The 26,738-nt window shown below is 40.4% G+C and overlaps 1 protein-coding gene across 8 annotated transcripts in view; it reads right to left on the bottom strand.

The window, feature by feature from the left end:
• The window catches only part of ebf3a (EBF transcription factor 3a), a 103,379-nt gene that overhangs the window by 25,482 nt on the left and 51,159 nt on the right, over window positions 1–26,738 (bottom strand). For 5 of the 8 annotated variants that reach the window (XM_073827992.1, XM_073827996.1, XM_073827997.1 and 2 more), the window contains exons 7-10: window positions 13,241–13,322; window positions 9,398–9,515; window positions 2,746–2,879; window positions 1,703–1,829 (exon numbers count right to left, since the gene is read on the bottom strand). In XM_073827992.1, coding sequence (XP_073684093.1) covers window positions 1,703–1,829; window positions 2,746–2,879; window positions 9,398–9,515; window positions 13,241–13,322 — 461 coding nt within the window. The remainder of the gene's footprint in view (window positions 1–1,702; window positions 1,830–2,745; window positions 2,880–9,397; window positions 9,516–13,240; window positions 13,323–26,738) is intronic. The other 3 variants (XM_073827993.1, XM_073827995.1, XM_073827998.1) reach the window with 1 other exon arrangement.

The following is a 26,738-nucleotide window of genomic DNA, read 5'->3' as shown; positions in this document are numbered from 1 at the left end:
GGGCTAGGTTTAGGTGTAGGGAAGGTGTAGGGTGATAGAAAGTACGGTTTGTACAGTATAAAAGCCATTACGTCTATGGAATGTCCCCACAATTCACAAAAACAAACATGTGTGTGTGTGTGTGTGTGTGTGTGTTCTGATTTGCCTGTCATTTGTGACCTCAGAGAGGGAGGTGAGGCATTATGGGGATTGGAGTTCAGAAGATGAGAGGGACGGGGCGTGTAGTCTGTGACTTCCCTTCTTTAATTCGAGGGGATAATTAACTAAGTCCTCAAAATCTCCGCCAGTAATTATATCTCCTCACTGATGAGCAGGAACAAGGATCAGTGAGGGAAAACAAACAACAAACATCTCATGAAGACAGGGGAAGGTGGGGGTGACAGACGCTGGTTTGTCTTCTCTAATGGCCTCTAGTAAACTTTGAGTAGGCAATATAATTATACAGTATAAACATCTGTATATACTGTATATGAACTATATTCATAGCACTTAATGCATAAATTGTTAACTAATAGACAGATTGATTAAAATCTTTTCTTTTTTTCACATTTTGAATCTGAAACCTATTTAAAATTTCAAATCTGAATAAAAGATTCTAAAACAAAAGGTGCCAGAATCTTTTTGAATCAGTTTTATTTATTATTATTATTATTATTATTATTATTATTATTTATTTATTTTATAACTTAAAATAGGTTCAAGTCTAGAACACAAGATCATGTTTGTTTAAAAAAAAATTATAAAATAAAAAGGCTGCATGTTTAGTTATTGATTGACTGGGCAGCAAAGCAGCTGTTTTGGTTTTGGACACAGCCCAAGTTTTACTATAGTTGGAAACTACGGTTACCACAGTCAGTTTTTGTTAGGGCTGATGACGCACACTTTCGTCAAAACATTATAATGTGTGCTGAATTTGACACAGACCTCCCTATTTTGTGCTTATTAGCATTAGCACATGTTTGGTCCCTGAGTCTCTGTGGCTTTAACGATGGCAGACATTAATGTCTGAGCAGGTCTGGTATTAGCCTGCCCCGTGTTCTCGGGTTTCATTATCGCAGGGGCTCGTTGGCCTCTGCCCTGCCCCTGCTGAGAGGGTTAAATGTGGGAGGGAGAATCGGCCCGTAGCCTCTGTGGGGCTGAGATGGGGAACAGCTGCCTGGGGGGACCAGGGCCCCTTCCTCATCTCCCTCTCTCTCTCTTTCTGTGTCATTTTCTCTCTCTCCCTCTCTCTCGGCCTTGACATTCCTGAGTGTGAGAGTAATTCCTGATGATTATCTCATTGTCCTACTCAATTTGGGATCAGACACACTGCTTCCAGGTCAAACACGGTGTGACCGTGTAACCTCCAGTATCAGCTGTACCGAGGGAGAGATTACGCTCATCTAAGACCACGTAAAAACACCAATCGGCCCGAAATCCACACAAAGCACAACCTTGTGAGCTGGTCACACACAAGTACGCACACATGAGTAACTTGGGTGACTAGAAACACTAGTGTTTTTGTCCAAAGTGGTGCAGGAGAAAGGGTTCGGAGATGTGTTGTCAGGGTTTGAGATTAACTGGAGTTGGCAGCTGCCCCCAGCTCCATTGCCCTGCCTTAGATGGAGGAGATATTGGGTTACAGAGGCATGCATCCCACACCGGATGGGGTTTAGCACTTCAGGATGGAGCCAAAGATGTGAGAGAACCAACTGCGACTCACCTGTATACACAAATCGCCCCGGTGCACCTTTGCAGAACTGCTTGGACTTGTAGGACAAGGTGACCTCTACGACGCCCGGGATGTGTCTTGGAGGGGTCTGCACTCGGATGGCATGTGGCGTAATGAGCTACGAGAGACAATGGGGAAAGTTTAAGTTTTTAACATTTAACCAATGAGCACCAGTGCTTCCTAGAATTGTCAAGTAGCCTGTTAGGTAGAAACTATACCATTTAGGACCATACCATTTGTATGCCTGAGTGGTACATTAACCTGTCAAGGAGAAGGCATTCAAAACCGAACTGCAAACTTTCTTCGTTTTTTTTTTTCTCCTCGCTTCAGAGTTAACGTCAGCAAACAGACCTTGGATTACACTGAGCCAAGGAAAGGCCAAGGGGCAGGAGTCCTGCTAAAATCACCTCCATATGCCTTTCCTTCACTGTTTTCCTTGCTTTCCCTGGCTCGTTTTTTCCCCCTCTGAGATATTTCACCCCTAATTGTTCAATTGTTTTGCAAGACCTCACGGTTCGGCAAGGAACGCGGCGAAGGCCTCTGTGGACTTATTGTGGGGCTGTTTAGCATGCAGTTTGTTTATCTAACTCCTTATCTGCTCTTGTGATTAAACTAGGAAAAGAAAAATAATAAAATAAAATCGAATAAACAAACGCTGATTGGCTCGTTGAGGCTCCAACCGGCAAATATATGCCAGACAGCTTTATCAACTCATAAAGGAACACACTAACCTGAAGTCTTTATTAGCTCCGAACTAATTACGACGCAGCTTCGGCATCCCTTTAGTTCACTCTTATTTATATGTTTATGTGGCGTGAAATGAACAAAAAGTAAATGTAAAGAGACAATAAACGGACGCCAGCGTAATTGCATTATACCGGCAGAAGCAGGGCTTCATAAACTGTGTATAATCACAGTTTTCACGTAATCACTTTTTATAGAATCTAATGAAGTTCATTAGAAGGCTGTTACAGAAACAAATGGCTGGGCAAATATCTCATGCACAATAAAATGGTTTTACGCCAAAGTCTTACCTCACTCCATACGAGCATGGTGCCAAACACGACCTGCAGTCCATCGAAGAAGTTATCGCCAATGATGATGACCGTGGCTCCTCCAGTGGTCCAGCCTTCACTGGGACTAATGGCCTTTATGCACGGGGTAGCTGCTTATAACAGGACAAAAAAACACAACTCTTAGGATCCTGCTTTTGTACAGCACACGCCAGCCACATGCAGATCATTCTCACGCTGAGGATAATGAAACCCCTAAAGTAAACAAAGCATGAATGATTTGGGCCACCTAAAGACAAAAGGCCTGCATCGTACATCAACCCTTCTGTGTAGAAATCAGCCATTAAACTGTTCACCAACACAATGACTGGGAAAAGAAAACATCGACTGATGCGCCTAGCGCCCATCTAGCAGATAAACCGACGAATGGATACGGTAGACCAAACGCAGCCGTTACTGATGATTAAGCACTGTGCGCGCTAGGACCGTCGATTTATCTGTCTGGCTTTCACAGATCTGAGATCAGTCAATCAAAAGGTTGTGGAGCAAAGCACGGGCGGAGAGCGCAAAAAAGCGGGGTTTCGATTTTTCATGCACTCACTAATTGGGTCGAGCCTTTTCATCCGCAAACCTCGCCTTTGGTTTTAAAACTTCCAACTTCCTCCTCACTTACGACCCTTTATCCCTGTGTCTCTTATCTTTTGGTAATGAGTACTTTTTGAGGTCTTTAAAAACTGATTTTATAAAAGATGAAGTGGGGTTTGTCTTAACTGGTGACGTACACGTGTTCTTAAATGAGAAAATGAGGCCGTGGCTCTGACCCCGCCTTTGTCGTGAAGTTAGCCAATGGCTCATTAGCATACATTATTGTACTGCCCCTTTCCACCCCCATGGATTCGAGAGGTGCTATCACAGTTGTAAGCGGTCGGAGGCCCAGGGCGACTCGACCCCCCGTTAACATCTTAGCGCTGCGCGCTTTGATCAGCTTTTCCTCTTCACTCTGTTGACTCTGTTCCGCCACCCCCTCCAAAGCACCTTTTGAATACGAACTCCCGTGCAAAGAGAGCGTGGATACAACAACGCGTCGCTAATACTGTCCAACAATTCAACCGCAACAGTAGCCCTTCACCTTGAGCTGTTTTCATTTTATTTTACAGCTTTCCCTGCCCACTCCCTTCATTTCTTTTCCAGGGAAAAAACAATGCCATTGTGCTTTTAGATTTTAAGGTCTCAGGGAGGTTATTAATAATGCACAGAAAATGGTTGGCCTCTTTGGAAACCCTCTCAGCTTCGAATCTCTCCCCTCCATTAAAAGTGTCTGACATCATTTTCATCAACCCACAGACTCTGACATCATTTTATCACCAAAAAATATTCAATACGCCACTTACGCCAATATGAAAGCTGCTCATGCTTACCTATGTATTTATCTATTATAAATATTTAAAATTTATATAAATCAAACTATATTTAGAATGTAATAATCAAAGACCAGGGAGGCCCTGGTGCCCAAATTCAGTACTTAAGGTAAGGCGTTTGTTCATGTACTTCTTAAGCTCCACTAAGAATGCAATAAATGATATATTTATGACCGTTACATGAGGTAAACCTGCAGGGTTAAGCCCTCATGTGTGCAGGTCTTTCTCTCTCCTGCCTCTCTGCTGTTCTAGCGGCCCTAGTTAATCAACATTAGGTATTGTTGTGTAGAACAGCCCAGACAAGGCAGCTCTCTTTGTTTGCCTTAATGTTGGACTAGTGGAGGTTATATTTACTCATTCCTCTCAGCTCCCAGAGCACCAGAAGCCCTGAGCTCGCTCACACACACACTCACACACGGGGAGCTTGCCCTTAACTAGAGCTGTTGACTTCATGCTAATAAGTTCATACAAATTTTCATTTCTGAGGCTTGGGAATGACATTTGCTTTTCTTAATTGCAGGCAGAGCGTTTGAAAGAGGATCAAGTCTCCAAAGACAGACACGACTCCTCATAGGGACTGACCTTCATCAGCGCAACCAATTATAGCAAATCATTCACCAAAAATTACAGTAAACAAATTTACTTTGTGTAGGTGAGCAGAAGGAAGTGGAAAGGAGTGCGTGCACGTGAGCGCGTCTACGCGTGTGCGAGGTGAGAACGGGCCCACGAGAGGGGCAGTCTGGCAGCTGTGGCCTGAGATCACCACGCATTGCCTCGGAATTCGCAACGCTCCCCCCCACTATCCCAGAGAAAGGGCTGCCAGACCTCTCGCCCCACCGCCGCGGAGCATTTGCATACATTCTGCGTGAATATAGAGAGGGAACATGTGTTGAATGGGAAGCATAAAGGAGTGAATTACACAGCCTGTGTTCGTCAGCTAATGATATACGTGCGAAATGCACTCAAGCGGATGATGGAAATTGGAGAAAGCAGACATGGTCTATGGCGGCCCGGAGAGGCCAAGTTCAACACTAGGAAGTGACGGCCAGAAACGTGTTTTAGCATAGGAGAACAATTTAGCAGGGGATGTAGTTTGGTCTGTGTTCCAAATAGAAATTAAGATTACATGGACTATCCCACAACGCATTTATGAAATCTTTGGTTAGAACCAATCATAATATCTATTTAATAAATGTGACCCTGGACCACAAAACCAGTCATAAGTGTCAATTTTTCCAAAATTAAGATTTATACATAATATGAAATCTGAATACATAAGCTTTTCATTGATGTATGGTTGTTAGGATAGGACAATATTTGGCTGAGATACAACTATTTGAAAATCAGAAATTAGAGGGTGCAAAAAAATTGAAATATTGGGAAAATCACCTTAAAAGTTGTCCAAGTGAAGTTCTTAACAATGTATATTACTAATTAAAAAATCTACTTTCAAAAAAACTTTCAATCAAAAAATTACGTTTTGATATATTTACAGTAGGAAATTTACAAAATATCTTAAATGGAACATTTTACTTAATATCTTAATGATTTTTGGCATAAAAGAAAAAAAAAATAACCCATACAATCTATTTTTAGGTACTGCTACTTAAAACTGGTTTTGTGGTCCAGGGTCACAAATATAAAATATAATAGTATAGCTATATAATATTAATATAATTAATGTTTATATTAATATGATTTAGGTTAATTTATGAAATATTATTTATTTGAAAATAATTATCTATAAATATGATATTAAAATGTTGATTATTGAAAAGCATAACTATTATTTAATATTTAATATAAAAGTATAATATTATTTGCTACAACAAATACTGCATTTTTACACAAACATAATTTAAAAGCTGCAAAACAAGTTTCTTTCCAAGATAATAATTGGATGCCACTCACATGCAACATAATAGCAAAATTTCTTTAGAAAATATTTTATTTTTAAAATAGAAATTTAGTTGCATGATGGTCATCATTTCACTTACTTTTTTTTTTTAAATAGTATCCAGTAATAGTATATATACGCATGTTATTGAGACTATTAATCAATAAAGTGTGGTAAAGTTCATAATAAAGTAAAGACGAATGCTAAATTATTAAATAATTATTGCATGGATGTATAAATATATTGAATAATTTTGTGGTAGTTCAGAGAAATCTCTGGCTTTGTTTCGACGTGCTTCCTCTGGCTGAAGTGGACGGTCAACAAGCAAGTGTGTGTGTTTTCCCGTGTGTATTGTTTACAGAACACCACGGCGTCTTGGTGTGAAGCTTTAATCAGACTTGAGTCGTCTTCCATGGCAACATGGCGGCCGGCGTGTTTGTCACCTTCTTCGCTGCACTCCCCAATATTGAGGCACTCTAACAGGTCCCATCCTGCCTGCTGCAACCTTCCTTTGTTCCAGCGCGTAAAATGTCTTGTAATTGTGCAGGGGATGTCCAGATGGCAGGCTGATCCCGGCGCTGATGGGATTAGAGCTCTTACCTCACGTCGGCCCATCTGTCCTCTCTAACTGGCTACGGCCTCACAGACGCCGACCGCTCGTCTTTATTGCATAAACCTAACAACATTACCGCCACTTGGTATGCAAATCAACCCGGAGCTGTAGGCCCAGACCGGAGGGGGTGCGTGTGTGCCGCAAGAGAGACTTTCTTTTGCTCGCACTAAACGTCTTCCTCCTCTTTTCTGTTTTGCCCATGTATTCGCAGAACCAACGCTAGGCGGTTTCCAAATCTGGGAATATGTGCTTTTGGATGAGGGAGGGGGTGGTCGATTGTGTATGTTGTGTCTGGCTATGTGCAGATGGGGCCGTTTTGGATGCGAGCGCGCTCGCACACATTCGCGCCTGTGTGAATTCGTACATATGTTTCTGCGTGGCGTATCTAAATGGCGCTAATGCAAAAGAAACCCTCCTATAGTGTGCGCTCGCCTCTTTCTCCTCCCCCAGGTTTCATTCTCCAGCTGTAAATAATGAAAGGGGCTCATGTGCTCAGAGAGCACGGCAACGGTGAGGGTCCGCTGGGCCATGCGAGAGGGAATTACTTTAAGTTGAAGATCAGAAGGCAGAGTAAATTCACTGTCCGGGAAAATTCGCCTGAATTAGATGATTAGATAAAAGTGTGAGAGGAAAGGAGAAACAGTGGGACCTCCCTGTGGCCGCTTCTTTCGAGCTCTCTCAGCTTGCATTTATCACTTTCAAGAATGTGCTTCTAATCTAAACCACCTCGTATCTGCGGCGCAGGCCTGGACTTGACCGTAAATATGGATGAATTTATATTTTACGACTATATATCCTGTACATGTGTGCTAGGAGCCCTTCTAGACCAGAATGGAAAGAGATGACAGGTTGAACCTTTCTCGAGTTTCCTTCTCGGCTGAACGATAAGTCTTAAACGCTCTCCCGAGTTTAAAGAAGTGATTAAACGCCAAGTTCGGCAACTGTCAGATGCTCGGAAACTCTTTCTTTCCGTTTTAACGGTCCCCTGGTTGCCCTTAAAGGGCCAGATATTAGATAGGTAGCTGTAATATTCACTACGGCCCAAATTTGCCATCAGGGGCGGGTGAAACAGCAGGTAACTAAGTGGTGAGGGCGCGCGTCTGCGAGGCCGGTGGGTGTTTAAAGAGGAGGTGAGGTTTTAAAACAGCCGGAAATTTAAAAGAGTTGTCAGGAATATCGCCACCACTTGTTACAGTGCTGTCAGAATTCACAGCGAGAGTGAACAGATTCATTCTGTGAATATCGTAGGCGAAAGTTTTGATGGAAACGATAAAATCGCAAATTATGAACTTCTCTCGATCTTCTCCGAAGGACAATAAAACCCCGGAAATCTGAACTATACGACGGTTGTAAACACAGGAATGGAAGCTTAGAAAAAGATTTACAATAAAAAAAGGCTCTTTGATGAAGGATAGCCTCGGCAGTGTTTGGGTTGGGCTGTGTTTTTTCTTTCTTTCTCCCTCTCGGTCTCACGGGACTCAGGCAGACGAGGGGAGAGGCCTCAACCTTCTTAATTGCTCTCCTAATTAAAGGCGGTTGCTAAGGAAAACACACCTACTATCAAGCAACTACAGCGGAGAGACAAACAATACGTCAGCATACCAAACACTTGAGTGCTCAGGGCACAAACGTTCAATTACGCTACTTCTGTACTGCGTTTCGCCAACGTTAATGCGAGAAGCCGAGACATAGAAAACAAATATTTTTGCTGGGTTTTTTGTCTCACACGAGCACGGATTTGATGCGATTTCTCTTGCATCATTAAATATTACTGGCGCTTCAGTTGATATGGTAATTACGGACTGATTAAGACAAAGAAAATACTAATGTTGTGTTTTTAAATGAGCAGAGATTATGTTCTGTTTTAATGCTTAGCTCAGAGATTTGAGTACTGAAGTAGAGCGATCAAAACCAGCTCAGTCTAACAAAGCAGCAAAATCTGAATTTTACCATCCAGTGACTTGCTTTATACCTTTGAGAAGCACGGTGTGAATTAAAACTAAGCCTGGATGAAATCCGTGCATTTTCTGCACTGAACCTTGAGGAATATTCACAGTAAAATGTGTTAAACTTAGCGACTCCTAAAAATAAAGGTGCTTTAAAAGGTTCTTCACAGCAATGCCATAGAAGAACCATTTTTTGGTTCTACAAAGAACCATTCAGTCAAAAATTCTTTAAACAACCATCTCTTTCTTACCTTTTTATAATCTGAAGAACCTTTTTTGCCACAAAGAACCTTTTGTGAAACATTTAAACAGAAAAGGTTCTTCTATGGCATCGTGAAGCACCTTTACTTTTAAGTTTATATTTAAATTAAACAATATATTTAACATTAATGTGATTATAAAATATTTTACGTGCACTGATTTGCATGCAGAGTTTTAAAAACGTGGCCCAAAATCATTCATATAAATAGCCAAAACTGTCAAAATCTAAAAAAAGAGTAACAATATTAACAATAACAATAGTAATCTAATCTAAGAAGTTCTAAAAGCACTATTCAGTGAACAGAGAAAGCATGAATGTTCTCTAAAAGATGAACTAGCCATGTTTTCTCTAAAGCTTCACTACGTTTGTGTGGATGGGTGAGAAAAGGCGGATGTGGATGACTAAAAGAACGTGAGCTAAAAATGAGAAAAAGAGCAAAGGGAAAGGCAGGAAACAAGGTGAAAGTGAGAAAAGCTCAGCAAACAATAGTGTTATGGGAAATGTGCCTACCATTCTCCAGATAAGGAGTGGCCGTACCTTCTGAGGGGTCAAGACGGCGGGCTCTTCTGCCATGTTTTGAGTTGTTGTGGACAAACATGTTGTCCGACACGGCCAACACGTGACCGTCCACATTAACCGTTGTCGATACAACGACCTGTGAAGAAAACGTAAAGATTGTTTGAAGGCAAGTTCAGGGATCTTTTCATTGGGCCTTGTGTGAGGAAGTTCATAGAGAAGTACTGCTTCAGATTTTTCCTATGAAAAATTCTGATTTAGAATGAATAGGTCTTTAAAATAAAATCGTTCGGCATCCAAATAATATTGGATATACTACATATTATAAACTAACCAACAGCATTCTTCAATTGAAATTGTACATTTTAAACAATATTTAAACTCTCCTAAATTTAAAAAACAAAACAACACATATTATATTTTGAGCCTGGTATAAAAAAGCACATGTTTTTCTTGCCAAAAATATGAACTTGATATAAACAGACTCTACTTAGACTTAGCACAGACTTCATTCAACTAAATGAATCATTTGGCATCCAAAAAATATCAGGCCTGTTTTTGACCAGAGGCCTTTCTGAGTACTTAAAGGCCAGAGAAACAAGAAGGACACTTCTGAGGGCTTCTGCGGGGTCTTTATCAGAAACCGAGGCTCTTTTTTCAGCTCCCTCTTTGTTGTGGATCTTATTTGCGAGAAAACGAACACAAAAAGCCTTTTTGGCCTGTGGTGTTGACTCAACATGAGAGCAGGTCTCAGTACAGTTAGCGGATGAACCCGGCTTGCCTCTGATCAGTAGGGTCCTTTGGACACGGACGCACACGCGCCACACACACCACGTTCGAGGCTTTATTTGTTTGACTTCTCTCCTCCTTACCAGCGAGGCTTTATTTTGAATGCTGACAAGCGTGCGACCACTCCACACCTTCGAAACAATAACCGCAAACACATTTGCCTCGCTAAGCGCTGGAGCTTGAACCTGTGCCCATTGTTTATTTTCCAAGCCAAGCAGGAGGGAGCGAAACAAGGGAAAAGTTGCTCGCTTTTGCAGTCTTACTAGGTTTGGTGGAACTACTCCCCGCGGGCTTCACATTATTAAAACAATAAGTTACATCACTATAATCTGAAAAAAGAGTTTGTTTTCACACCTTAAGCAACGAAAGATGACTCGCACGGTTCAATACGCTTCGTGTAAGCTGGCACGCCGTCTGACTGCTAATGACCCAGATTGAACAGGCTACTGTTAGCTACGGCTCAAACCTGCTTAGAAACTTTCAAATAAACGCACGCATTTGACATGAAATTTCTCAAGACCTTTTGTACTTTTCTAAAAATGGAGTACACTATTTCTAGGTGTCAAACACAGAATCAAATTTGCTTAATGAAGGTGAAAAATGTTTAACATTGTCTTATTCTGGTCCTCGGTCGCAATAGGTCGTCGTATTCGCAGGAATCGACTCTATATAAAGCGCATTTAATTTCTCATTTGAAGAATATAATTAACCTTTGTAAGAAGGAGAGCCTCTTTTTTCCAATTTAAAGGAGACACTTGGGCGGTTACATGAGTGCGCGTGTTAGATAAAGGGCGAGAGGCTTGTCTGGGAAGAACTAGCCAAGCCCTTGTCAATCAAAGACAGGCCTCCATTTTGAAGAACCGTGGCTTTTTTTTCTCTCACAAAAGGCTACAATTAGTGTTTAATCTGCCACTTAAGGTGAACAGAAATAAGTGGAGAGTCTCTCATCTGCTCCATCATCCATTAGCAGCCACTCAAACGCAGCCTCCGGCCCACAGATCGCTAGCTCACCCCATTACATTGATCTATAGATTTATTGATTAGCTGTTTTATCTTATTAGTCACAGCTTGAGGAAGGGCTGTGATGGAGAAGGGTGGCAGATCCTCAAAAGCCCCTCTGGTAGCAGATGAGGGGCTTTTCTTTGTTTTTGTTGATCTGTTTACTAAAGAGGGCTGCCCATACAGTTGCATTGAGAATGAGGCTCGTTTAGCATCTGAATGAGGAGAGGGGTTGGAGGGGTGGGCTGCCGTGTTGTGGGGGGTCCGAGGTGGAAGTGGAAGCAGTTGCAATCTGGAATATTCCCTCTGTCACGTTCACAGTCAAGAGTCACAATAAGGGTGACACTTGAGGCCTATTCACACCAAGTAAATGCAGTTAATGTTTGCAAACGACTTTATGAAAATTTGAAATTTGAATCCTTGATGAAAGATAAATTTTTTTATTATTTAGCATTGAACCAATTTAAAAAATGACCAAAAATCTAATAAATACCATTCAAAATGTAAAATTTAATTGTAAAATAATTAAAAATGTATATATATTTTTTAAAAATGGATACTGAAATGAATTATCCAGCATCAAAACAATTTAAAAATGACCAAAAATGTATGTCTGTCCTGTCAAAAAGACATAGTGTGAATAGGCCTCTAGATGTACACTTCTCACAGGAAATATAGAGGAAAAGACAGGATGAGAAGAAGGAAAATGGAATGGCAAATGGGGGAAGACAGAGACCCCAAAAGCACGACCTTGCCATGAGATCATGGAGAAAGGAACATGAGTGAAATTTATTCTGGAGGTGGCATTTAGCTTAGCAGAGCAGAGTTTAAGGGTTAGCGCTGGAGGAGAGGTGTCTTGTTAATGGACTCTGCTCACAGACTGACAGGCATCACGGCTTTGGGTCATTTGTCTCACAGCCTGCTTTTGGTTGGAATTGTCTGCTGATTATGATTTCAAAAAAGCAACGCTGTCATAAGCTTTCCCCGCAGGGCTGTTTAAATTATTTTGACTAAAAACACCAGAATGTGGTGTTGTATGAGTGTAGAAAGGAATGTTTTGGTTGTGAAGGGTGATGTTTCCTTGAAGCGATAAGAGGAGATTCCACAGGCAACGACTGATGGAGATGAGAGAAGTTAGAGGGAATGAATGAATAGAAACGAGCGCTCTTTGAGGATACAGTGGCATTAGTATGGCTCTCCACACTCACACATACACCTCCACCAGGTGCTGAGGCAGAGGATGTGTAAATAGGTTGAAAACCCAGACATGCTGTTACAGCGAGAGAAAGAGAGGTCCAGCGACTTTATTGTGGGGAGGCACATCCGTGGTGACGGATGTTTCTTTTACTCGGCGTGCAGACAGAAAGGACACTTCCTCTCACGCCGGCTCTGACCTTCTGCTCTGGAAGCATGGATCAATATCAGTGAAGACACTTGACGTTCCAAAGCATGAAAAATGAAAGTTGTGCAAACGGCTGCACCACTGCTGCCTGCTCGACAATACATCTATATAACCGCAAGTATATAAACACATATCCTCGCAGAGCTGGGTTAAGCGGAGCTGTCACACACACACATACACGTAATGAAGTCCAAGGCTGCGGCCTTTCTGTGTACTGTATCTAATAATGATGTCTGTGATTGGATGGTACCACATAGATATAGAGGTATATAAATTAAAGAAAGTAGATATATACAACGTAGATACATTTGTGGAGTATATACCTTTACATAAGAAAATATGACTAGAACGACAGAAAATATGATGAACTATAGAACGACAGATAGATAGATAGATAGATAGATAGATAGATAGATAGATAGATAGATAGATAGATAGATAGATAGATAGATAGATAGATAGATAGGGTTTATTTTTATGTGTATAACATTTGAAATGTGTTTCAGCAGAATTGCAGAATCGAAGCATCTCTGGAGGAGACAGTTCTGGCCTTCGACCAGGTCCAGGCAGCCCGTTTAAATATATCCACAAAGCGATACACCATGCAGCTACCAGCAAGCGGCCTGTTTTTCACATTAGAATGTGTGTGTGAAGAGAGAAAAAGAAAACATTACCTGGAATCTGCGCATGTCCCGTGGGTTTCCTGCATTCTTCAGGCAGTTCTGATTACACTTGAGGAAGAATTTCAAAAAGAATCTGCAAGAGAAGACAAAGAGAGGGAAAACTCCAGGTTAGACAATCAATCCAGCACAAAACCAATCGATAGCACAAAATACAACCGTAGACTTCATAGCATAGCGAGTCCAGGACGTCCACGCACAACATGACCGGCACAAAAGCGCGATCAAACCGACAGCTGGATTCACCTTGTTTCTAGATAATTCCCCTCAGAGTAATGATCATTAGTGTTTTGTTCCTCACCCTCCCACGACCTCCCTGTCTCTCTGTTTATCTGTTTTTCAGTCTGTCCGTGTGGCTGACGCATCCAAATCCCACAGTTCCCCACAGAACCCATCTGCCCATCACTGACAGGAAGTCAGTTAATATTCCACCCCCTCTTTCCTCCCCTGTTCTGCCCTGTAATTAAGGCTTAACGTGCTCAATGGGGAGGTAAACCAGCACACCTGAGCCCTGCTCATCACAGACGAGGACCGGCGAACGGGGTAGGAGACCTAACGAGGTGAGAGCGGCCCGCAAACTTACAGTCCTGTTAGACAATTAGACACACCCCACCACCAGGACAACAGCACCCGGTAATTATTGCGCAAATTACTAACTGCATAATCTGTTCGGCAAATGTCATGTGCGCGCGAGAGTCAAAGAAGGTCCCATCGGACAGGCCCTCGCACACGCGCACCTCAAGAACTAAAACCTGGTGTTTTTAAGACGTAAAGAGACACTTCAAGAGTCCTTCAAAAGAAGGAAGACTGATAAGAGGGCTTAAGGGAAGAGGAAGTTGAAGGCTCGTACAGCTGGTGCCACACTCCTTGTATAACAGGAAGTGGTTTGTTTAAGAGGGAGCCCACTTGTAGAAAAAAATGGGAGAAATTGCAATGGAAGCTATAGAGTGAGAAAAAATTGGCTGGATGGATAAAAGAAGAACCATAGGTAGGTGGATAGATGGATGGATGGACAGACAGAACCACAGAACTATGGATGGATGGATGGATGGATGGATGGATGGATGGAACCATAGAACTAGAGATAGAGAGATGGATGGATGGATGGATGGATGGATGGATGGATAGACAGAACAATAGAACTAGAGACAGAGAGATGGATGGATAAACAGAACCATAGAACTAGAGAGAGAGATGGATGGATGAATGGATGGATAGATGGATGGATGGATGGATGGATGGATGGATAAACAGAACCATAGAACTAGAGATAGAGAGATGGATGGATGGATAGACAGAACCATAGAACTAGAGATAGGAGATGGATGGGTGGATGGATGGATAGACAGAACCATAGAACTACAGATAGAGAAATGGATGGATAGATGGAACCATAGAACCATAGGTGGATGACCATAGAACGATAGAACGATAGATAGAACGATAGAACGATAGATAGAACGATAGATAGAACGATAGAACGATAGAACGATAGATAGATAGATAGATAGATAGATAGATAGATAGATAGATAGATAGATAGATAGATAGATAGATAGATAGATAGATAGATAGATAGATAGATAGATAGATAGATAGATGATAAAACAATTTGTATTACTGATTTGACACAATTTTGACAAACAATATTGCAAATTTTAGTCTGACCTATTGGAAATCACCAATATGGTCACAAAGTGAGTTGACTTTTCCTAAAAGGGACCGCGGTTCCTCCAGAAATATCCAGCAGGTGGGAAATTTGTCTTTGTATATGGATGTCCATGTCCACCAATATTTACCTCAGCGTTTCAACCCTTGAGAGGCCGGACGTACGGCGTAAAGGTCCCTCGTTCTCTCGCTTGCGTTCACACTACGGTGTCATGCATTGCAGATTGTGTTCAGTGTTGAGTTAACACATGTATTTCACTAGGTAAACAGTGTGTGTATGCAGGATGAAGTCTCTCATTCGGACTCTCCGATGGGACCGCGAGCCGAGCAATATATCACTGTGTGAAATGACATCTGCAACCCTGAACACCCCTCCACTTCCAATTCTCATTTATATACAGTCACCCTTTCCTCCCGACAGAGAGGGAATGTTTAGGATTGAGACAGATTGAGGAAAAGTAGGAGAAAGGCGAAGCAAGGGCCCCGAAGGTGGCCTTGGTAGTTTCAGAAAATTTTTAGTGACCGGCGTCAATAAAAAGTGAATTTCAGCATCGCAAAGAAAGATGGCAGTCATAACGGCCAGAAGAGGCCAAAAAGGCGTCTGCCGTCATTAGAGCGTTAGCTTTAATTGTGTACAGTGTGTGTATTGTAGTTGTTGGACAGGCCATTATCAGAATGAGTATTACGAGCTGTAATTCGCGGCCCCTGTCTTTATTTCCCCATAGAGCTGTAATGTTTCACAGCAGGTATCGGAGTAAATCAAGCCTGAAATATAGCCTTTATTTACCTCTCTCACTCGCTATCTTTTTTTTTTTCTCACTCTATAGCTGCAAACAAATGGCTTCACACACATGTACACAGGTGGACACACTTGTGCTAACTCAAAGATTATTGCAAAGCAACCATTCAGAGGTTTGAAAGCGAGATGGACCGCATCAATTTCAATAGATGCAGCAAAAACATGAAGATCCCCCCTAGAGGTATATAAAAGCTGAGCATGTATTTCAAGTACATATACAATGTGAGACGTGGTACAAAAATAATGAACAGTGGAGGTTTCAGTCCATCTCCAACAATCCCTGTCATTCTATTGCAAATGACATAGAGAGAAAATTAAATCACCTATTATGGGCAAACATGTTTACAATTAATGTCAAAGAAAATCATTAAATTAGATTAATTACAAACGAAATTGCAGGGTATTATCACCGACAGGCAAACGTATAAAAGTGTTCAAAAACACACACACGCTCTCATTAAGGCCACGTTCAGCGGTGGCGCGTGTTCGCTTGGGGTCTGTTTACCTCCGAGTTTGATTAAGTGAATTTCCGCAGCTTTCCGAACACAATGATATTCAGCTGCTGTCCACAACAGCAGCGTAATTTCGTCTGAATTAGAGCAGTTTCACTTCTGCATGGGGATTGAGTAAATTAGTCCTTTGTGAAAAGGCAAGCAATTACGGCCACACGGTTCTCTCTCCCTTTTGCTCTCTCTAAATGGCTCCAGAACTTTGCGGCGATGTTCGCGACCGTCGGAAATAAAGAAGGCAGTTAAATAGTCATTTAATGGAATATCAAGGAGAACGCGGCATTAGATGCTGGCAACGGAGAGCAAGGAAGGGAAGAAAAAATTAACTGCAATTATGTTTGATTAAAGCTATCCTTCTCAATAATCAGCATTTGTGACAGGACACAGGACTCTGGTGGCCTATGGATGCCATGGAGATGTTGAGCAATATTAAGGCCAATAAAGGGATATTAGCATAGCTAATTATGGAAGAGCTGTAGCAGCGAAAGGGGGCCTCTGTGTATTGTAACGCGCAAAATAATTGGCCGAGGCAGTTATCAATTACACAAGACACGAATTTGGTTTGTCAGAGGGAAAAAAAGCAAAGCAGACGTGTTTAATTTCACATCAGAGACCCTTCTTCCCTCGCTTTTGTTCTTCACCGGAGGCGTTCGACTTCTAGCTTCCACTGCAACTTGTCGACAAATCTGTGATAAAATGATCTGGCCGGCCGGCGCGGAGTAATTAATACAACCTGTCCTTCACCGCACTTTCTGACCAGAGGGGCCGAATCCTTATGATGGTGGCGGACGAGCGCGTGAGAGAAAAAGAGAGAGAGAGAGAGAGAGAGAGAGAAGACGGGGGGCTTGTCGTTTGAAAGGACTTTGGCTTCACAGGCTGAGGTAATTGAGAGGAAAAAAGGGGTACGTTTCAAGCACATCAGCTCAATAACAGCCCTTAGCTCTTATCTTAACCCAAACCATCATTGGATCGTTTTCCTGCCCTCATTCAAAGGAGAAGCCCCCCTCCCGGCCTCTCCTTCACACTAATCCCACTTCATTCAACACAAAAGACGCAAAAACAAATAAATGCAGGGGACGATGCTTCTGTCCCGTAACCCCCGTCATAATTGCCGGTAAGGTTACTCTTGTCCATCATCTTGATCTATCACATTTAGTGCGGTTCGCGTCATCTACAAAAGCCATAGCAGGTTAACTACTTGAAAATCAGAGAAATGTTGACTACACTAAAAAATAGAATGGTGTACAATGTAAAAAAAATATTTTCTGAAGTTATAAATTAAACAAAGACTATTGGAGTACATTTCACAAGAAAATACCATTATATTTAATTTCTAATTTAGTGTTATTTGTCATTTCTTTGAAATTATTTGAGAAATTTACTAGCAAATTCCAAGTAAACATTGTTTTTACACCCAGTTTTATTTAGCTACTTTGAAATAATTTTCACTTAGAAACTGCTAGTAAATTTCACAAATAATTACAAAATATCAGCAAGTAACATTTAATTAAACATCACATTTTGAAATAGAAAAACTTACAAATTTATAGAATAAATAAGCTTTCTATTAATGTATAGTTTGTTAGGATAGGACAGTATTTGGCTGAGATACAACTATTTGAAAATCAAGAATCTGAGGGTGCAAAAAAATCTAAATATTGAGAAAATTGCTTTTAAAGTTGTCCAAATGAAGTTCTTAGCAATGCAAATTACTAATCACAAATTACATTTTAATACATTTACAGTAGGAAATGTACTATTATCTTCATGAAACATGATCTTAATATCCTAATGATTTTTGGCATAAAAGAAAAATCAATAATTTTGACCCATACGATGGATTTTTGGCCATTGCTACAAATGTACCTGTTTTATTCACATCTTTGTCTGTATATATACTGTTTTTAAACATTATTATTATTATATATATACACATACATATGTGTGTATTAAAGTGTATAAAAACATTTGAAATCTCTCACTTTCATTGGAGACTTTGCAGTCTTTTTTGTGCAGATACATATGAGAAGTTAGTACTTTTGCTCTCCATTTAACATCATTGCCATCTAAGAGAAACATCTGAGATATTTCATATAAAACAAATACAAATGATCGTATTGTGTTTGTTTTGTTGTCTAACGTTGTTGTATTTAGACAAAAGATTGGAAAAAACCTGCAACTGCTTTTCTTCCTGTCGTCCCAAGACAGATGAGTGGATGTAAAGAGAGGTAAAGAAATACAATGGCAGATGGGAGTGTGTATGTGTGTGTGTGTGTGTGTGTGTGTGAGCGGTCAGTGTGGACACTAATTGCTGCTCAGGCGTTAATGGTTAGGGCACAGCTGTGTGACTCTGCTGAGTATTGATCACCAAGCAACTTTAGCTGATCAGACCCCAGCCAGCCAGACAATACAGAACACAGACACACACACACTCTCTCACACACACACTTACACGAGTACATTCTGCTGATTTCAGGTCCAGAAGCTGAGACGGTACACAGGTCAATACAGATCGCATTTCCAAAATGCACAAGCTCCTTGTGTCAGCTCTGGCTTCTGATTGGCTGACGGCTCTGATTGTTTCGGATTGGTCCGTGGGTGCATCTCATTTGACAGAGAGACGTTTTTCAAAAACCTTTAACCTCAAGTATTGAACTTCGGTGAGCAACTCGTCTACACCATTTCTGGTGTGCTATTTCTTCTCTAAGCGATCAGACTTAAACTTTACACTTGGCAGACAATAAAACAAGCATAAAAATACCACAGACGTACACTTGAGGAACAAGAAGCCCGAAATATCATAGAAACTCGAAGACTGCCTTTTTAAACACCTAGCAACCAGCAGCACAGACAAGCACTACACAAGAATGCAAAAATATACGTTTTAGAGCATTACTGCACTTTCTTGTTTAATCACAAAAGTACTGACCTGAACACACACAAGTTCTCGAAGAGACATAATTTTGTATGTTTGAACATATCTAAGCATCTGCCTAAACATATTTATGCCAGAAGTGTTTTTGGGACATGTGTTCCTGTCGTTCGTGTGTGTGTGTGTGTGTGTGTGTGTGTGTGTGTGTGTGTGTGTGTGTGTGTGTGTGTGTGTGTGTGTGTGTGTGTGTGTGTTTTCTCCCTCAGGCAGACTGCTGTACCAGACCCAGACTGGTGTGCACATTCTCTCCTCCTTTCTCTCTCACCCTCTCTATTCGTCCTCTCCTCCATAGTTTTTCCTAATGTGTAACATGCCTCTGACATTATTTCCCCAACAGATCACTGCTTCTGTCAATCACAGCATTTTGTCTTAGACTGGGGCCTCATTAAACACTCTCTCTCTCTCTCTGTCGCCCTCCTCCATCCACCCTCCTTTACCATTCCCACTCTTTCTCCCCTTATAACACTTTTTTTTCTGGTTTAGGTGTATAAAAGCCTCTTGTGGAGGTTCCCCATCGCAAATCAGACCCTTTTTCAATTACAGGGTGTTATATGAGAATATATACATCAAATAAATTGTGTAATAGACAAGAACAGAAAACGAAACTAAATTGTAAACATAATTAACAAAACTATAGTATTTACGCTATAGCTTAATTTTTTAATAACGTACTAATTGTAGTTAGTAGTAGTAATAATGGTAAATACATTACATATTTACAAATTACATTACAAACTTCACATATATGAGTCGTGATTAATATTTAATTATTCATAAAAAAAAATCTAATATGTGACCCTGGACCACAAAACCAGTCATAAGGGTCAATTTTTTGAAATTGAGATTAATACATAATTTTAAAAAGCTGAATAAGCAAGCTTTCTATTAATGCATGGTTTGTTAGGACAATATTTACCATTTTAAAATCTAAGGGTGCAAAAATATTGAAAAAATCGGCTTTAAAGTTGTCCAAATGAAGTTCTTAGAAATGCATATTACTAATAAAAAATTAAGTTTCGACATATTTATGGTAGGAAATTCACAAAATATTTTCATGGAACATGATCTTTACTTAATATCCTAATGATTTTTGGCGTAAAAGAAAAATCGATAATTTTGACCCATACAATGTATTTTTGTATTGCTACAAATATACCTGTGCTACTTAAGACTGGTTTTGTGGTCCAGGGTCACATATTATAAATCAAAAAAGTCCCTGCAGCAATTTTTATGCTATAATACTTTTTAAAAAAACAATTATTGTTTAATAAAATTATAAAAAAAAAAAAAACACAACTTATTTGAATTTTGAATTAGAATTTTGAACAATTTAAAGCAACTTGTGATGGCACAAAGATGCATAAAATATGCTCTGGAAACAACACAAACAAAATATTGCTAGCGAGTTATGTACTAAAATTACGTCATCATTCAGCTCTCGAGTCAATGAAAATGCAGGCCAGTTCTAAAAGAGCTCCACAAATCCCCCGTCCCGAGAACCACCACCATTTCTGTTGAAAAGGGGTAGTAGGCTATGCATGTTTTACCTCTCTTGCTCTTTCCATCCCCATGCTTGGCTCTTTGATGTTGGGATACAGGCTCAAGTTTCCCCGGGAGGAGGTGAGGGGCGGATAAGGAGTGGGGAGGGGGGTTCTGTGGTGGTGGTGGGTTTCAATCTGTCTTCTGATTGGTTGAAAGACTGACCACACATGGCCAAGGATGCTGTTGTCTTTACCTGACCTAATGCTCACTCGCTGACAGATATGTGATCGCTGTTTTGTTTGTTTCTTTGTTTGTTGTGTCTCCATTCTACTCCAGACGTCTCCTTGTGTGTTCATTACCCTTTCTCGACTCTCTCTCTCTCCTTCCCCATCTAAAATTCATACATTCCCACATTCTTTCAAGACAGCCCTAATTAGGAACTGTCATCTTTGCCGATTTTAATTATTAATTAAAAACAGGAAGGAGAGAGTGAAAAAAGCACATTTCAAATCAGGCCATGGAGGAACACACACACACACACACACGTACACGGCTTGCCTGATGTCTGAAGGCTGTGGTCTCAGCGATGCTGATTAAAAACGTATTAAAACATTATAAATGATTAATGTGGATCCAGTTCTGAGTGGCAGTTATTGGTTTTAACACAGGTAATGCAGCCTAATGACACGGGCACATGTGGACCCTTCGTCCATGTCATTATTCCTGCATGTCAACAACCACACAGAGAAAGAGAGAGAGAGAAACGGGACAGGCCGTTACATCAGAGCGTTTTCGAGTCATCCATCAGCTCGCCGTAGCTCAATCAGAGACGCTGAGGTGCTGTAACGTGCCCCCAGACAGGCGGCGGGTGATCGCTGCTAATAGATTTCCATAATGGACATGAGCAGAGGATGTGCGGGTCACTTTGCAGAAGCTTCGCTTCAGTTTCGAGCCTCAAAGTGAGTCTGTCACCAAAATAACATATTGGGAAGGACTTCAAAGAGAATAAAAATATCTCAAAAATGAGTTCTCTTGATTATCTCAATTGTTTCTACTAGATTGAAATGAGTTTACACGTAGAACAAGCTGAGATTATTCTCACACAATTGGAAAAATGCTCCAGACTGTGTTCATAAATGTGACCCTGGATCAAATAACCAGTCATAAGGGTCAATTTTTCAAAATTGAGGTTTATACATCTGAAAGCTGAATACAAAAGCTTTCCATTGATATATGGACAATATTTGGCTGAGATACAACTATTAAAAAAATGCAAAAAATCGAAATATTGAGAAAATCGCCTTTAAAGTTTTCAAATGAATGTCTTAGCAATGCATATTACTAATCAAAAATTAAGTTTTAATACATTTATGATAGGAAATGTATAAAATATCTTCATGGAACATGATCTTTACTTAACATCCTAATGATTTTTGGCATAAAAGAAAAAATCTATAATTTTGACCCATACAGTGTATTTTTGTATACCAGTCCTACTTAAGACTGGTTTTGTGGTCCAGGGTCACATATATTAAATTATCAACCTAGAGGGAAGTTTTATTACTCATTGGTTGCTCTTTTATTGCTTAATGGATCAACTTCTTAGGAGAATTAAAATTAGAAGTTTAAAATTAGAATTCTATGTATGTGAGACTACTTGGGACTTTGTCTCACTTAGACTCATTTTGTGCTCATATTTCCAACTTTGAGGAAAGTTTTTGCTCAAGGAACTTGACAGAGCTTCACTGGAGTCTGATAAAGCCTCTGAGGAGAAATAAAAATAAGAATGTTTGGCAAATCTGACCTCAGTTTGAGATCTCTTCCTAAACTCTACTTAGGTCTTTTTCTCAAAAGATTGATGCAAAAGTCTCTGATCTCCAGTTCATCGTATTGATGTCCAAAAATGTAATGAGCTATGAAAGAGCAACTTCTGAACAATAAAAACCTCAAAAGAGACAAGCAGATAGAGCGGTTGTTACAAGCAACATGCTTCATTTTATTCCTAATGCATAATATATGTTTCTAAAGTGAACACGAGTGTGAGGTAGTTACCACGCGTGAAAAAAAACAAAACAATGACAGACAGGGAAGCATGCATAGAGAGAGAGGGCAAAGGTGCATTAGTGCTACCCGGCGCACCGTACGGCAAGAGCGAGAGGTCAGTCATTAAGAGACGGAAGGGCAAACGCGAGAGCTAAAACAACAGAGCGGGTGAAATGAAATGACAAATGAAGAGAAGCCGGATTAGGTGCCGTGGCGTCCAGAAATGACGTGAGTGCCATATTTGTGAAACAATAATGCGGCTGGCAGCACGGATCCTTGTTCCTGATTCATCTACGGCCGTATGGCGTAGCTTTGTCAGTCTGCGCGTGGTATAAATTATTCAGTCTGAGAGATGGCAATTACAGAACCCTGCACAACCAAAATGAATATTTTATAAGGACTAAAACTGCACCGGAATGAATCATACACACACACACACACACACACACACACACACACACACGTACACACATATACACACACTGGGAGTGTGTTTGTACATGGCAGGACCAGAGGCCTTTGGTGCTTTCATATTGTTGACTGAAATCCAGAGAATTCTAATAAGCAAATATATTAGAGGTTTACATTGTCACCGTTTTGCCGGCCGTGCCTGTGGACAGATCCCAGGAAAGGGGATTCCGACTCGGAAACTCGTAAATCCGCAATCTGAAACGGAATTTCAGATTTCCATTTCTTTCAATTTAAAATACATGGCGAAATCATTCACAAGCGATTTTACATGTGTGGTTTGATTTCATCAGTTTAAATTTTAAATAACGTGCACTAATGAATTGTGCAAAATAAAAGCACAAATGTGCATTAGGAAAGCAAATGTATTCTATTTCATGCTGATGTATTTTAATATCCACACTGCTTTAAAAAAGCAATGCAGAAAATAATCGCTGTCTTGTTTTGACCCCTGTGAATGTGCTCTTCGTCTCTTGCCAGCAAGAAAGAGAGCAAGTGAGCGAGAAACATGGAAAAGAGGTAAAAAAAAAAAGACAGAAAGAGAGAGAGAAACACATTGAAAGGCTAATGGAGGCGGATTATACTGCCAGCCTACCCGAAGCATCGTCTGATAAAGGTTTTGTCTGTTGAGTTTCCTGCAAAAGTCCAGCTTTATAATGCTGAAACAAAAAATAACATTGTTCTTTAGGCTTGCAGGAGCAAAGCAACCTGCTTGAATGGGTATTGTGTGAACAGAGGCAGTGATACCTAAAGCCTTTGTACAGCAGAGGCAGGTCAGGCCTATGACATCAGCGCGACACAAGCAGGCCTCTGTGCGGCCCAGCTCTAGCAGGAGCTCAGCATGGTGGGAAAATACGTCAGGAGAAAGCTTTTTTTATCTGAGCACTCTCTCTCTCTCACACACACACACACACACACACACACACATTCATGATGATGGGACACACACAGAGGCCAACACATATGGGGGCTTTTTTAAAATCACACCCAAAATACAACTTTAATGGTCGAAGGTTTGCTGTTTCATAACTCAATTAAGGATAATCATTGCCTTTCCTAAAACTACATGAGAAATTAATAAGGCAGCACTAAATGTTTGAGTTCATACTGAAATCTTTTGATATACAGTATAATCAACTGATATATATATATAATTTTCCCCCCTAGGTGACACAAAAGCACATTTTATTGCTCATTAGTTGTTCTTTTATGAAACTTCTATGAAACATAACTAAGAAGTCCATGAAGAAATAAAATAAAATAAAATAAAATAAAATAAAATAAAATAAAATAAAATAAAATAAAATTTATTTTATTTTATTTTATTTTATTTTATTTTATTTTATTTTATTTTATTTTATTTTATTTTATTTTATTTTATTTTATTTTATTTTATTTTATTTTATTTTATTTTATTTTATTTTATTTTATTTTATTTTATTTTATTTTATTTTATTTTATTTTGCATGCAAACCTAAGCATAGTTTGAGACATTGCTTCTTTTTCCGAAACTCTGGTGTTTCTCTGTGGGATAAAAATCTTCTGTATTTCCTCTCTAACTGATCTCATTCATGTCTAGGAGAGACAACTGACATACTAAAAAAATATATTTGAGAATTTATGATTTTTCTCTCATAGGTGATCCAAATGCAGTTTTAATCGCCCATATGTTGCTCTTTCATTGCTCATGGAACTTATAGAAGTCAAGGATCATTTTAGCATCAGCAGATGTGTCTCCAAAAAATACATGACATAAATCTTGCCAAACCTAACATAGTTTAAGGCGGTTTTCTGAAACTCTGAGAACAATTTGCTCTCCATTTAACCTGAGAAACAATCAAGACATTAAACAGATACTTTTTCCCTTTCCTATCTGACCCACCACCTTCAAATAAAATGCTCGTTTAAGCAGCAACAGATGAACTACTGGTTCTGTGAGGAAGCGGCGAGATGACAGAATCCAACTCGTATGCTTTAAAAGTGAACGGGAGGGAGAGGGAATGACAAAGTGCTCGCAGCACAGCGGGATAAATGGTCTGAAGTGGAGTGAAATACAGACAGGGAAGGAAGCGGAGAAGGAGACATGCATTCCAAAGCTGCTGTCCCTCTGATGGCTGTTACCCGTATAACTGACACGGCTGCTTTTGGCTGTCTGCGCGGGACACATGGGCTTTCAAACAGGGTTATAGGCAAATAATAAGGATGCTCTCGCTCACAGGACTGACATGCAAGCATCCTTTACTACAGAAAAAAAAACAAGACGGGAGGGGGGGGGAAACGCTTCTCTCCATGGAGAAAACAGCGAGTTGTCAGGTTGATTTTGTAGAGCAGTAGTTGAGGCAAGAGCCGACAGCGTTGGCCTCTGTCTTTCCTGTCGCAGGTACACAAATGTGTCAGCATACATGGAGATGCGGCTCCTTCAGGGGCCGCCACACGCACGCTGGGGTTTGGGGGCGATGAGCTGGAGGGTTATTAAAGGATCTCATAGCTCTTTCAGCTGTATTAGAATGACAAGCCACAGGGAGAGGTGGTTTCCAAACCGCTGTGTGCCACTAGGGGGCTTTCGGCTCAACAGGAGAGGAAACACAAACAGATCACATCGTTTTTGAATGATAAAAGGAAATATGATTCCAAACTGGGCAAGTAAGGATGAAAATGTGTCAAGTGGTTTATATACCATTTATATTATTTACTTTAGTTTACTGGCTTGCCACATATATGGTCCGATCCATTACATCAGATTTGGATTGCATGAATAAAATGCAAATAATTCGAGAAAATTCTATTTAATTTGTACAATATTTAATTCTGATGGGTAGTGCAATAACGGTTATTATACACGCCCCACATACATGTTGAGGTCAAAGGGCAGGGTTGATTTAAACCTTGCCTTTCTCTTCTCATTTTAAGATCTATTTGCAGACATTACACCCTGCTGGCCCGATTATCTGAAGTCAATCAGAAACCCTAATCACACAGAACGACTCCCTCACATCTATCAGAGGAGCGGGCGAAGAAGAAGAAGAAAAAAGCTAAATCTTGTTACCTATGTACAATAGCTTCGCTCGGGCCTGGGAAGGCCGGGGCCTCCCTGGAGGAAACGGCCCCATTAATTGCCGCTGTAAGTGTGGATCCAGCACAGGGTGGGATTCAATACAGAGCCGTTTATCCTGGAACCCGCTGTCACGGCGCCGGGTCACGATCCCAAACCGTCCCGTCGAAATCACCAAGGAGAAGCGATAATGAAAATTTCTTCATGTATAAAATCCTTAATCAAAATGCTGTCGGTGTCATCTACCGGCAGCTCCCGCGACTTAAATTAATATACAACAGAACCTTTGGCAAAATTAACATGCCCTCTTTTGACATCCTCAGCCTAGATGAAGGGATGAAAGAAAGGCACGAGAAAAAAAAAAGAGGGAAACAAACAAAAAATAAATAAAAAAATTCTAACAAGCTCGCAATCGGGCCTCACAATTGGATCTCTTTTCACTTATTAACTTTAAAACAACAAGAAAAAAAATCCAATTATTGGCCGATTTTTCGCTGTGTTTATGGTGTGGATTTGTTGATGTAATGCTTCCTCTATCT

The sequence above is a fragment of the Garra rufa genome, chromosome 22 (genome assembly GCF_049309525.1).
Source record: "Garra rufa chromosome 22, GarRuf1.0, whole genome shotgun sequence".
Taxonomy (NCBI): Eukaryota; Metazoa; Chordata; class Actinopteri; order Cypriniformes; family Cyprinidae; genus Garra; species Garra rufa.
The sequence above is the reverse complement of the archived record's forward strand: the minus strand, read 5'-3'. Positions and strand labels throughout refer to the sequence as shown.